The sequence below is a fragment of the Anas platyrhynchos genome, chromosome 18 (assembly GCF_047663525.1).
Source record: "Anas platyrhynchos isolate ZD024472 breed Pekin duck chromosome 18, IASCAAS_PekinDuck_T2T, whole genome shotgun sequence".
Classification (NCBI taxonomy): domain Eukaryota; kingdom Metazoa; phylum Chordata; class Aves; order Anseriformes; family Anatidae; genus Anas; species Anas platyrhynchos.
Window position 1 is genome coordinate 14,007,464 of NC_092604.1, and position 13,431 is coordinate 14,020,894.

A 13,431-nucleotide genomic window follows, 5' to 3' on the forward strand; every position below is an offset into this window, starting at 1 on the left:
GGATAATTTCAAGCATGAATGATGTCAGAAAAAAAAAAAAAAGGAAGTGTGCAATATATGTATGACTTTGAAATCATGTAATTGGTATCTGATGCTTTCCTTGCTTTATCACATAGAGTGATTTCAGAGAAGAATGAATCTAAACGTGTACAACCCTGGATCCTGTCGCTTCACCAGCTTTCATAGCTGAGGAAAATGGGACATGAGAGTCCCTTTAATATACTGCATTAGTCTCCTGAGTAACCTTATAATCTGTAATATAAAGTATAACTACACATCAATACACTCAGTCTTACACTAATTTTTATGACCAGTGGGTTTATTCCTTGACACTAGCAAAAATCAAACCCCAGGCACTCATGCTGTTGATATTGAAGAACATGAGCCTAGCTGTTTGTTCTGGGAGGTCCTATCTCAGCAGGCACTGAGGAGCAGGAGCCTAGCTTGTGCTTGGCTCCTGCCCAACACGGGGCAGCTCTCCTGCTGCTGCCGGGGCTCTTGGGAGCTGCTGCAAATTGTGAGTTTCTGCTGGAAGATATGCACAGCTGGGACTGGAAAAGCCTGCAAAGGCAGCTCATGGGAGTGAGCGAGGAGGAAGGCTCTCTTTCCTTCACCCCACCTTCTCTCTGAGCCTGTCATGTTCGGCATAGCTCTTACATGTAAGTACAGGCTGAAATGCTGTGCTAGATTGGGATGTTTTCCTGAGCTGAGGTCTTCTAAAGATATGGTGGTCACTTAGGCCTGTCGAACATATTTTTCCACTTTAGTTTAATAACCCAGTTGCTCTAATCATAATGTTGCATCCCAAATCAGAAATGTAAATATCTTTATCTACTGGTTTATATGACAGGCTTCAACCCTTTGCATTAAGGAAATCCTGATTTAGGAAAGGGGGTAGGGGGCGAGGGGGGAGGATTAACTCTCTGTGGGTAAGTGACTGAACAAATCATAATTCATGCTAGTGAAGTCACTGCTTCAGAAGTGTAAGATCATAATTTGAGGGGAGAAGTAGGGGAGGGGATGGCATGTATCACCCAGGTTTTCAAGTGATTGAGACTGCGACCAAATGCATTCATGTCCATTGAGATCACATTGAAAATCGCTTTGAAGTTCTCCGTCCACTCTTCCACTTCACTGCTTTTTAGTCCCTTTTGACCCAGGTTGAAAGGGTGCTCCAAATCTGTAGTAAATGTTACTGCTTTGCCACACTTTTATCAGATGACCTGACAGTTCTTGGGGAATACCTCTTCTCCCCAGGTATTATACAAATATTGAACTCCACAGATATCCAAGATATCTCTAGGGGAAGAGGGAAAATGACACTTCGGCTGGGAGCAGTCAAACAAGCTCCGTTGCCCTTTGATTGTTCTTGATTTTCTACGTGCAGAGCTACAGGACACCAAAGTGTACAATAGAGCCGTTTCTCTACCAAAAATAATGCAGACGCTAGGCGTTCCTCTACTCTGACCAAGAGTAAGAACGGTGAAATAATTAGGGGAGCAAATCTATGGTGCGAAGAGGAGTGTCAAATTGGCTCATCTGCCGTTGTCCAAATGAGGCTAAAGCTGAAAGTGTTTATTGTTTGTGACAACCTTTGAGCCTTGGGATTAGCTGATTTCTTTTAGGACAACATCATGAGAAGTGGCAGCTGACTGAAGAGCAATCCCAAACGAGTTTATATACACTTATGTTCTGAGCTAACGAGAAATAGTAAGTTTTGTGCTTATGAATAACGGCGGGGTGGGAAAGTGGGGGAAGTGTTCTCCCATGCCTCCTGGCTCCTCAGGGGGACAGAACCATGAGCAGATAACATAGTTGAGGAATACGGTGAGGGCAGCTGTTTTTTTTTTTTTGTTTTTGTTTTTTTTTTTTTTTAAAAAAAAGTATAGGGCTGGTATTCGCTGATCGAAGCCCTGACTTCTAATAAAGACCTCCGAGGGCTGCTCCAAGTCTTGTCTTGCCAGCATCCAGCATGTCAGATAAACGATAAACAGAGACATGCAAGAGAAAGAGAGAGGACAAGAAAATGCTGCCAGAAGAGCCTGCAGCTTCGTGTGCATCTTTACAGTGATCAGTTGGCATCAGGTGAGAACATGTCATGTTGTGGAATTACATCACGCAACTGCTCTTCATGACAAACTGCCGGATGTGTGTTACGGAGTTTGGAAGCGGTAGCCTGTAAGCAAAATGGATATGAAATGGAGAGAGGCGGGAGCAGCTCCGCCGGCACTCGGGATTGCACAGTGGAGCAGGAAACGGAGTCTTCCCCACGCAGGTTCTCCTGGCTTTGGCTATTCTCGGTTTTTGATTTGGCATTTCTCCTCTTTTTGTGTGGCACACACTCCGACGATTTCTTCCCCTCTTGCTGTAATGTGTGTGCTTAGAGTCCCGAAGCAAATATTTCCACCCCTGCATTCTTTAATGACAGTGCAATAATCACTAATATAAACCAGAAAGGAGCTCTCGGCTTTGCTATTCAAGGGAGTGCACAGACCGGCAAGGTTAACAGCACTATTTATTTGCTCTCTTTCTGGTATTTCCCCATTTCATGTGATTATTTTCTATTGACAAAGCTAGTTCAGGAGACCCATGGCAGAAAAGCCCGACCAGATAATGTAACACAACTGCCTACAACTTATATTTTCTGGTAGCTATTAATAACTTGCGTAGAAAGTTATACTGTCTTATATACAAAGCCCTCTCTTTCTTCTTCCTACGTTCGGTCTTCATTTTGCATTCCTCCCCGTGAGGAGCAACAAGCAGTGCAGGAGTGCCGGTTGTGGCCATGCAAAAGGGGAGCCCCGTCGAGCCCGGCGCAGCTCCGGCAGCGCCGGGACAAGTTTCGGAAGCGAGCGGCGACCGGGGGGCGCGGAGCTCCCGGCGGCTCGGGGGTGCCCCCGGCCCGGGCTCCGCGCTCGGCGTCCCGCCCGCCCCCGGGAGGTGGGCGCTCGCCCCCGCTGCGCCCGGGACGGGACCGGCCGGGCCGCGGGCTCCCGAGCAGAGAAGAAGCCGAGGGGCCGGCCCGATCGCCCCGGCGCTGCGGGGACGCTGCCGGGCCGGGCTCCTGGCCGCGTCCTGCCGGCGTCTGCGCGGCCCCGAGGCAGGGCCGGGCCGCGCCCCCTCGCCCCCGGCTCGCGCGCGGTGCCGGCACCTGGCGGGGCTGCGGGCGGGCGGCAGGAGCGCCCCGGGCTCGGCGGGCCGGGCCGCTCGGTCCCCGTGCTCGCGGCCTGGGGCCGTGCGGGGCGGGCTGAGCGCCGAGCGGTGCGGCAGGGCAGCGGCGCAGCCCGGCCGACGAGGCCCCGGCGGCCAGGCCCCGGGAGCACGGGAGCCGCGCGGGCTGCGGCGGAGCCCGGGCGGGCAGCGGAGCCGGCTTCGGTGGTGCACGGCGCCGTCGTTCCCGTGCTCCGCCGAGCTCGGTGCTGCGGGGGAGCAAGGAGAGCGGCTGAGGTCTGCGCTCCTGTTAGCCAGAAACGTTGGTCGGAAGCGAGCGGCTGCCCAGCCAGAGCAGGAAACGGTTTCTCGTTGTTGGAATCTTTCTTTTCCCTGAAAATCGGGTTTTATTCAGATTTTCGATTACATGTGTAGAAGCGATTCCGCGGTGCGTCCGCAAAGCCGAGGGACGGGCGGCTCAGTCCGCCCCTCCAACGGGAGCCCGCTCCCGCCCGGCGGGCAGCATCGCCGCCGTCGGCAGCCGCAATACGCGTCCCCGGGACTGCCGCACGCCAGCGGAGCCCCCGGCGCCGCCTCGAGCCGTGGCGCAGGCGGCACGGGCCAGCCTCCTGTACCGGGAGCCGGCAGCGCTGCGCGGCGGGCGGTGCGACCCGCTGCTCCCGGCGGCTGCCCCCGCGGGCGCCGAGGCCTGGCGCGGCCGCTCCCCCCGGCACAGGGCGCTCCCGGCGCGGCTGCCGCGGTACCGCCCGCCCGTCCGAGTGAAGGCCCGACGGCCCGGCCCGGCCCCGCGGGGAGCGTCGGCCCGGTGCCCCCTCCCGGGCTGGTCCCACGCACCTGCCGATTTGCGGGAGAATGAGCGGAAGGTTCAGGGTCCCCTCGTCCCTTCCCGTCCCTCCGACAGACCCTGCTGGACGTACGGTGCGATTCACGCCTCTGCAGGAGGGTCGGCTCTGTGGAGCGGGTCCCGTTTTATGACTGTGGAGGCGGCTGCCCTGGAAATGACCGGTCGCTACCGAGCGCATCCCTCTGAGAGGGAGAGACACCAAGACAAGCAGCTCCGGCAGCCAAGTTGGGTGCGCGGCACGGCTACCTGGGGCGCCCGGCGCACCTGCCGTGCCCCCGCCGAGGGAGAGGCCATCGAGCTGGGCACGGCCTCCGCCGCGCAGGCACAACTCGCTCCCACGGGGCCGGTGGAGCTATGGGCCACGCCAACACCCCCGGCACTTTGTGGCCGGCGGCTGCAGAACCCCTGGGACTGCGCCGTGGACCCCGAGGGGGAGTGCGGGCGCTTCGAGCCCGGCTTGGCAGCCGGGGTGGGGAGCGACCGCCGCCCCCTCCCGCTGCCGACCGGCGGGGCCGGTGCGGCGACCCCGCAGATGAAAGACTGCGCTGGCAGGCGCGCCCCGCGCCGGCAGGCCCCCCCCACCCCCCCGCGGGTGCACATGTCAGAGTTCACAGACCTGGCTGCTGCCTTTACAACACTGAGCTGTAAAAGAGCGGATATTAAACCCCTATAATGGATCCAACTCCAAGGAGAGGTTAAATTTCCCAGTGAAATGAAGGTATTTGCCCTGAACTGGGGAAAGAACCCCCGCCCTCCCTCGGGCTGGGAAACCCGGGGAGCCATCAGAACCTGGCGGTAAACTCTGCCCCCAGCCCTGCACCTGGCACCGGGCCGCCGCCGGGGACACATGTGCGCGCCACGCCGCAGCCAGCCGGGGGTTCCTCCTGGCCCGGCCGCCCCGTCGGGCCCGGCCGCTCGCGAGCTCTGGCTCCCGGCGCGCAGAGAGCCCAGGAGGGCGAGCGCAGGTCGATGGAGCGGAGCGGGCGAGGATCGACCGGGGCCGAGGACCGGTTCGGTCTAATCCGAGTCGGAACGGGAGTCGGGAAACCTCTCTGGGACCCGAGCCCGGTGTCCGCCGCCGCTGCCCCGGGGGCTGAGCCGCCTGCCCGGCGGGTCTGCTGGGCCGGATGCCACGGCCCCTCCGCAGCGCGGCTGCTGCGAGCCGGGCAGCGCCCGTGTGAGGCGGTGCCTGCCCGTACGGGGAGCAGCTCCTTGGCCGGGGCGAGGGATGCGGCTGCGCTGGTAACGCGGGTCGCGGCCGGCCGCGGGAGTGGGGTGCCTGAAGGGCTTCGAGGGCTGGAGCCGAGGCGAGTGCGGAGGCGCCCGGGACGGCGCAGAAGGGCGCGGCCCGTCCCGGAGCTCCCGGCGCCGGGTGAGCCGCTGGCCCGCGGCGAGAGGGAGGACAGCGCGGAGCCGCGCCTGTCGCCGGGCCGGATCTAGGCGCGCGGGGCCTGGCTCGGCGCCTCCCGCGGGGCCGTGTCTGCGACGGAGTGAGAGACCGGGCGGCGAAGCGGCAACGCTCCGGGACGGTACAGCCCTGACGGGCCCCGGCGCCCAGGCCCGTCCGCGGCGCCCTCGCCCCGAGGGGCGGGCGGAGGGTCCGAGACCGCCGCGCCACCAGGCAGCACGGCGAGGCGCTCCGCCGGCAGAGAGGGGACGCGGAGTCCAACTCTGTCTGCCGCACTGCCCTCAAAAATCCACTTAAAAAAGATGAAGGCACATGCAAATGTGTGGCGCCTCCTTGCTTGTGCCTTTAATCATGGTAAATTGACTATAGTTCCTCCAGGCCCCCCGAAAATGTACACAGCGCGCACCGCACCACAGCAGAGCTGGAACTCCCAGCGCGCCGCGCACATTCACACACGCACCCGCTGACTTCCCCGGGGCTTTCTGGCGCTGCTCTGAGCAGCTCAGACAGTCCATGTGATCCAGCTTTCTCAGCAATTTTCCTACCCAAAAGCTGCCGTGAAGGGAACAGCGCACAGAGATAGCATCAGGCTGCATATATCAAAGAGACCCTGCTTAATTAAAATACCGGCTCGGTGCTCGCCGCCTTCCACAGAGAGCAGCCTTCGACCGCGGCCTGCCGGTCCGCTCTCGCCGAGACGGCGCGGGGGTTCCCGGGGCTCCCTCGGAGGGGTCGGGCCCTTTGAAAGGCTGCGCCGGCACCGATCACTGCAGGCCCGGGGAGCGGGCCCGTGCCAGCTCCAGGCCACCCACCCACCTACCCACCCGCCCGCCGGCTACACCCCGGGCCACCGGGGCACCGGCCCTGCTCCCTAGCACTGCTCCGGCCTCGTCGCTGACCGGTCACCTGTTCCACGAGGCTGCCGGGAGAGAAGGGTCCCTCCCCGAGGCCAGAGCGAAGCCCCCACCCGCTGCGGGCCGAGCCCCATCGGCCTTGGCGGGCCGTCCCCGCCAGCCGCCCGCTGGGGACGGGCCGGTCCCCGGGGAGGGGCGGCTGCGAGGCGCGGGAAGGCACCGCGTGGTTCACGGCGATCGTTTGTTTGTGCTATCGAGCAACAGCACGGTAATTTATTGTTATTGTTATTAGTAACTACACTTTGCAGCTCGCTTACATTTATTCTTTCGAGAGAGGGAGAGGGGGCTGCATCACTCATCGCCGAGCGCACCCGACATGCACTCTTCCCGGGCTGAGGAGCCGCTCCGCTGCGGCTCCCGTTCCGGCGACGCTGGACGCTGCAAGTGTCCCCTCGAGACGACCCAGACCCGTCGGCGGCCTGCGGAGCCGGCCCGGGGGCTAAGGCCGTCGGGGTAGGAGCACCGAACGGCGGGGTGGCGCCCCGGGCGCTCCGTCGGGCTGAGCCGCGGGCTGCAGAGCCCTTCTGGGGAGTGGCCGCTGCTCGGGGAAGGGCTGCGCGGTTCTCCTGCACCGCTGCGCCCCGGCTGCGCCCGCCCCGAGCTGTGCCTGCCCGCCGTGCGGCCGGGCCGGTGCTCCACGAGCAGGGCCGGGTCCCCTCAGCACCGCCCGCCCGCGCCGCGGGACGGTCTCCGGGCACCGACGGTTCGGAGTCGGCCGCCTGCGAGCGGTAAAGGCCGTGGTTCCGCGGGGCAGCGAGTCGCGGAGTACAGCTGTGGATAGAGAAACGGGACAAAGTGAGACGGAGCCGACGGCACCTAGTGCAGCCCCGCGGCACCCCACTCCCCCCACGTCCCGCGTCCGCATCGCAGCAGACGGGGCCGGTGGCCGCTGCGCCCGGGCCCACGCGCCCGGTCAAACGGGAGGCTGCTCCGCACCGGCCGGGGGTGAGCAGCGCGGCCACCGCCTCCCCGCGGGGCCGCCCCCGGGCCCTGCGCTCGCCCGTCCCGGGCTTCCCGGGCTCGCCTCGCCCCGGCTGACCCCGGCCCGCTCTCGGCCCGGCCCCGCACCGCCCGCGGCTCGCCCCGGCCGTGCCGCCGCGCGCCGGCAGGGGGCAGGCTGCGCCCGAGGCCGCCCTGAGCAGCCGAGCCGAGCCGGGCCGGGCCGGGCCGGGCCGAGCCGGGCCGCGGTCGCAGGGCGGTCGCCGCCTCCAGCGGTCCGGGGAGCCCTCCCGCAGCCGGAGTTCAGGCTGCGCCCGAGGAGCTGCACGCCCCGCGCGGCCAAGCGGCACGCTCCGCGGCGGCTCGGCAAAGTCCGCACCCTGCGGAGCTCCCTCCGCAACCCCGCGGGTTGTGGACACGGCTCCAGGGGCAGCGGCCGCTGCGCGTCCCGCGCCCCGACGGACCGCACGCACGCACCTCGGGGAACGTCGCGCTGGGCCTGGCGGGGCGGCCCGCACGCACCCCCCGGGAATGCAGAAAAAAGTACGGGCACAGACGGGGCTGCACCCGCATGCACGCAGCCAGGATGCGGAGACACACACACGCCCGACCAGGGGCTACACGCTCACGCAGAGAAAGCAGAGAAGTCCTCTCCTTCTTCTCCTTCCTCTGTTTCCTCTCCTTCCTCTCTTTCGTTCAGACCGGGGCCCCTCGCCGTCCCGAGCACGCACACGCAGCGCGGAGCACGGCGGGTCTCACGCACACATCTGCACACTCGCGGGGAGAGGGTATCGCCGCGCACCCACGGCCGAGCCCCCCCCCGGGCTCCCCGGCGCTCGGGCACACGCGTGCACGCGCCTAAGCAGTGCCGGCGACGAGGGAAGCAGACGGGAGCGCCGCTCCCACGCGGGCGGTCACCGCTTCATCCTCGGCCGCAGGAGCTGTGCGAACCCACGCGCATAACTACAGCAGCCACGAAGGTTCCTTAGGTGGATTCAAACCAGCGTTATTTACTCCTATACCCTATTCTTCCCTGCCTTGTTTAGGAAACACAGAAGGGTGACTGGTTGCTCAACTCTCAAAATTAAAACAAAACACCTCAAAACAAAAAGATTTGTCTTGCAAATAAATATGGAATTAGAACCAAGCCACGGGGAGGAGGGGTTGTGTCAGCATTGGTTATGTTTTATTTCTGTGATGGTTTTGCGCGTGGGTGTTTTAATTGTATTTTGTTTTTCGTTAAAAGCACTTTATAAACCGAATATAACACCTCATCGAATTGTTCTCGGGGTAACAGGCAGGGATAACAATTATCCGGTGCAGTGTTCGTACACACACATGGCAAGAAGTAACAAATCTTTGGTGTGATATTTGTGAGTAAAAGCCCACGAACAAAGATTGAATTATTGCTGTGGGTGCGAGTTTGGGAGGGTTCCCGTTCCTCTCTCAACGGTCCCGCCGCAGAAGATTGCATTTTTTTTTATTTTTTTTTTTAAATTTGAAGTTACAAAAACTATTGCGGAGAGGACAGAGGGACTCCCATTTTCCTCGCAATTGTCGAACACAGTTTAATATAGCCGTTGTGTGATGGAGAAAACTGAATACTTACACGAAAATAGGAGGGAAACATAAAAAATTAATGTAAACGAGAAGCTTTTTTTCTCCGCTGATTGAACTCTGAAATCTAAGCAGCTTTTATCTTGATCTCAGAATTAAATAATCATATATTATTTTTTCGGTATTAGCTACAAAGGTTTTCAGATTTGTATTGTCCCGAACAAAAATCAAATAAGCTCTACTACTTATAACCCTTTACAAAATATTTGACTAAAACATAATCATGAATTTCATTCAGAGATTTTTCTGTACGAAGAGAAAGAAGGCTTTGCCTTAAGACCCAGAAAAAAAAAATAGTATTAAGTAATTCAAGTTAACACTTGTCCTGCTTATTAAATATCAATATTTTGGGAACATTACAAAATAAACTCTCTTCCTTCAGCAGGGTCACAGCATATCACGGGTCACATTAAGAAACCTAGAACTGAATCCTTTCCAGACTATTATTTCTTTAGATTTAAAATTTTAACGGTATCAGCAGAAAAGCAAAAACGAAAGGAAAGCCCCAAACACGGTATTTCAGGAATTCTCTCTCTAGCATACAGAGATCGGTGGGTATCGATTTTCTCATATGTTTCTTTCTGAACAAAAAAGAATAGAAGAGCGCAGTAAATTAAAATATGCTTTTTTTTTTTTTAATTTATTATTATTTGCACATGCAAATTGCGTGCAAATATGCAATTATATATATAAACAGAGCATATACGCGTTCAAATACTTTTGCATTTAAGAGAACGAAACAGTACAGCACATCCAAAGCTCTCTGCAACCAGTCGCGTTAAACGGTATTTACACAGTACGTGCGGGCACAGCGCTCCCGTGCGCGCTGAGCGTTCCCGGGCACCGCCGCGGGACGGTCCCGCCGCCCTCGGTCCGGGCGACGGCCCTGCGGAAAGGAGCGGAGTCACCGGGCGCTCCCTCGGGCCGAGCCGGGCTGGGCCCTCCGCGCCCGCACGCCGAGCCCCCCGGGGCGCCGCCCGGTAGCCCTGCGGCGGCTGCCCGGCCCCGCGCCGCGCCGGCCACCGGGCCACTCCGCGGGCAGCCGGGGCGCAGGGCCCCAGCCCCACGCTGTAGCGGAGCCGGCCGTCAGCGGAGGGTGTTAAGGGCGCGGCCCCGCGCCCCTGCCCCGTCCTCGCCAGGTGCCGGCGGGGACAAAGGGGCGGCCCCGCCACCCGGCGGCTCTCGCCCGGGGGCTGCCCGCGGCCGCCCGGGCCCCGCCGCCACCTGCCCGAGCCCCTGGCCGGCGAGCCGCCCGCGCCGCGGGGCCGGGGGCGCAGCTACGTACCCCGGGGCAGGAGCCAGGAGCTGCCGTCGGGCCGAGCTGCCGGCTGTCGGCCGCCGCCTGGCCGGAGCGGAGCCCGGCGGGGGCTCGGGGCGCCGCTCGGGGCCGCTTCTCGGCGGCCGCGCTCTCTTCTCCCGGCCGCTCGCCCCAGTCCCGGTCCCAGCCCCGGCCCCGGCCCCAGCCCCAGGCCCGGGCCCCCGGCGGCGCGCCCCGGCCCCGCGCGCTGCCTGCGCGCCCCGCGGCCGCCCCGAGCCGCCCCGGGGGTGCGCGGAGCCCGCCCGCCCCGCGCCTCGGGCGCCGCCGCGCTTCGGGGGCTGCGGGGGCCCGCCGGGGCCAGGGCACTATTTGACGTCGAGGAGACGGATCACCGCGGCGCAGCGATACGGCGCGCACCAATGGAGTTCAAATGTCAGCAAGTTTGAGGAGGGGTGAGGCGCCGGGGGGTGTGTTCCTCCGCCGCGGCCCCTTCTCTAAACGGCGCGGCTCCTCGGGACGCCGCATGGCACATGGGCTGCGGAGCGCCGGGGAAGCCCCGCCGCCCCGCCCGGCCCCGCCGCGCCGCTCCGCCCGGCCCCGGCCCCGGCCCCGGGAGGGCCCTCCGCGGAGGGCGTGGGGCTCCGGCGCTCCCGGCGAGCAGGTGACAACGCGGGCTGCCCTGCGCCGTGTGCGGAGCATGTGCGCGCCTGTGTAGCACGGGCTGCCCCCATGGGCAGCGGCGCCGGCTCCTTCCTCTGCCCCCCGTCTCTGGAAGTTCAGGCAGGAAACGCTCCTCATGTCTCCCAGATAAAAATAAAAGCGACTCCCTCATCCCAGCAACAGAGTGTCCCAGAGCTCGGCCAGACGCGGGGCTGAGCCGGCCCCGCCGCCCGGCAGCCCGTCTCCCCCAGCCGCCCCGGAGCGCCGGGCAGCGCCGCCGCCTGCCCCATGGATATTGCAACAGGTCCCGAGTCCTTGGAAAGGTGCTTTACGCGGGGCCAGTCGGACTGCTCAAAGATGCTGGACGGTATTAAAATGGAAGATCACCCTCTGCGCTCGGGTCCGGCCACGTTAGGAGTGTTACTGGGTGAGTTGCTGCTCGTTTCTCGGCTATGCCAAAAAGCAAACCCTGCTGCTCCCCCGGCTCCGCTCGGTGCCCGGGGCTGCGCTCTGACGGAGCCCGAGCCCGGCTGGCTGCGGGCTGAGCAGCCTCGCCCCGGGCTGCAGGCGGGCGCGGAACTCTCTAACTGACACTTGTGGGGCGCAGACCTGGAGACGGCCTCGCTCGCCCCTGCCGACGTCCGAGGCCGGCCGAGCTGCGCTGCCCGCCGCTGCCCGACTCCGGGCGCCGCGGCGGGGCCGGGGTCGGGGCCGGGGCCGGGGCCGGGGCCGGGGCCGGGGCCGGGTGGGAGAGCGGCGCGGGGCCGGGGAGGCGCGGGCCCGTCCCGCCGCTTCACGCCGCTCTTTGCCGTTCCCAGGGTCAGACTGCCAGCACCAGGCCGTGTGCGAAGGCTGCCAGAGGCCCATCTCGGATCGGTTTCTGATGAGGGTGAACGAGTCCTCCTGGCACGAAGAGTGTTTGCAGTGCGCGGTGTGTCAGCAAGCCCTCACCACCAGCTGCTACTTCCGGGACCGAAAGCTCTACTGCAAACAGGACTACCAACAGTAAGAACACTCCGTGCGTCCCGCCGGCCTGGCCCGGCTCAGCTCGGCCCGGCCCGGCTTGGCAGGGCCCGGCTCTGCCCCGCGGTGCCCGCCGGCGGCGAGCGAAGCCCTGGCAGCGTGGCCCGGCCCGCCTCGGAGGCACGCTGCGAGACTCGGAGCGTGTTTCTGAGCGGGCCGCCTTTGGCAGCTTCCCACCGCGACCGTGCGAACGCCCAGAGCCCCTCAGGGACGGGGGGCAGCGCCCGTGCCGCGGGCCCGGGGCTGCTGTGGGTGGCGGCCCCGGCTAGCGGGGACCCTGGCGCCGAGGCGGAGCGGCCGCCTGGAAATTAACGTTGCAGCGAGCGGCGCTCAACGAGCGTTGAGCCAAAATGTCCTTCCGAAGGGGGAGCTGCCCGCCGCGGGCTTCGCAGCGCTTGGACCCGTTGCGGTCCGGGGTCCTGCGGTGCCGTCGGAGGGGGGCGGCGGCGGCTCGGCTCGGCGCGGGGCGGCCCGGCCCGGCCCGGCCCGCCGGAGCTGTCGCCACCTGGGCTGCGGAGGCACCGCAGGGCCCGTCCGCCCGGGGTCGAGCCCCGTCTCGCCGGCGCCCCGGAGCTGCGCGGGGCCAGCCCCGGCGGCCGGCCCGCGGTTAGTGCCGGCCGCGCCCGGCGCCGCGCAGGGAGCCCGGCGGCGCGGCGCCCCGAGCGGGCGGTGAGCGCCGGGGTCCCCGCGCGGGGCTCGTCGGGGCCGTCGGGGCGCACCCGTCGGGGCGGGACCGGGCGCGGGGCGCCCGTCGCCGGCTGCCGAGCCGCTGTCTGGGCGCGGAGGGCACGCGGGCGGCCGTGCCCGCGGGTCCTGGCCGCAGGGTCTGGCGCCGGCCGAGCCTCCACGGCAGAGCGAGCGCGGCGCTGACTCTTTCCTCCCGCGGCCGGGCGCTCGCCGCGCTTTATTTTATTTACACTTTATCCCCCAAATGTCAGGCTTTGTCGGGAAAGCGGCCCCCCGCCGCGCCGTGTCCTTGTGCGGAGACAGAGCTCCGGCCCTGCGTGGCGTTTGTCCTCTCCTGCAGAAGCCCACTTCATGCTTGTCACCGAAATTGAGGATCCTTTTTGTGCCGGGAGGGGGGCGAACATGGGCACTTCAATCACTAGGACATAATATGGCTCTGCTAGAAGTCTGGCAACAAACAAAGAACAACAACTATTGGTTTGCATCAACTTTTGTCAGGCATTCAGCAGGCTTCCAGAAAGGCCTGAAGTGGCTTAGTGGCAACAATGTGCATTTCATAGCTACAGCATGAAAATCCATCTCCATGGAAACTGGTAGTAAATGCTAACATGACATGCTGAGTATAAATATTGTTAAGGTTATAACTCTTGTATAAATGGCCTAGATAAATGTCCCCCTGTTTAGGAATTACAACAAAACGTGTTATTTCATACTGCAGCCCTTACCAGCAAGCTATTAAAGAATCTTCCACAGTCCTGGGTACTTCACATGAAAGTAGACCCGAGTTTGCCTCAGCTAGTTTGCTGCAGTCCTGCCCTTGTGGGGACTGAGATTTTAATGATATTTGTATTTTCTCTTGCTTGTATTTGGGAAGAACCTTCACATACTTTGTCTTTTACTTCTACACAAA

The 13,431-nt window shown here is 62.8% G+C and overlaps 2 protein-coding genes across 3 annotated transcripts in view; one reads left to right on the forward strand and one right to left on the reverse strand.

Moving 5' to 3' along the window:
* Nucleotides 1-6,143: 6,143 nt before the first annotated feature.
* On the reverse strand, nucleotides 6,144-8,237 carry LOC113845485 (uncharacterized). The gene is made up of 3 exons (XM_072025519.1): nucleotides 8,234-8,237; nucleotides 7,274-7,775; nucleotides 6,144-7,108 (listed from the first exon to the last, which is right to left on the reverse strand). Exons 1-3 carry the CDS (start codon nucleotides 8,235-8,237, stop codon nucleotides 6,295-6,297), a joined length of 1,320 nt encoding a protein of 439 aa, XP_071881620.1. The 3' UTR covers nucleotides 6,144-6,294.
* Nucleotides 8,238-10,178: 1,941 nt separating this feature from the next.
* Nucleotides 10,179-13,431, forward strand: part of LMX1B (LIM homeobox transcription factor 1 beta) — a 113,232-nt gene continuing 109,979 nt past the window's right edge. For both annotated transcript variants that reach the window (XM_027470847.3, XM_027470848.3), the window contains exons 1-2: nucleotides 10,179-11,238; nucleotides 11,630-11,816. In XM_027470847.3, the coding sequence (XP_027326648.1) occupies nucleotides 11,100-11,238; nucleotides 11,630-11,816 (326 nt within the window). In that variant the 5' untranslated portion in view covers nucleotides 10,179-11,099. The remainder of the gene's footprint in view (nucleotides 11,239-11,629; nucleotides 11,817-13,431) is intronic.

What these genes read in the sequence shown, in the direction of transcription:
- LOC113845485 (XM_072025519.1), bottom strand. An exon ending in GCGCTGCTCACCCCCGGCCG is followed by an intron (nt 7,109 to 7,273) that starts GTGCGGAGCAGC and finishes CTCTATCCACAG; the next exon opens with CTGTACTCCGCGACTCGCTG.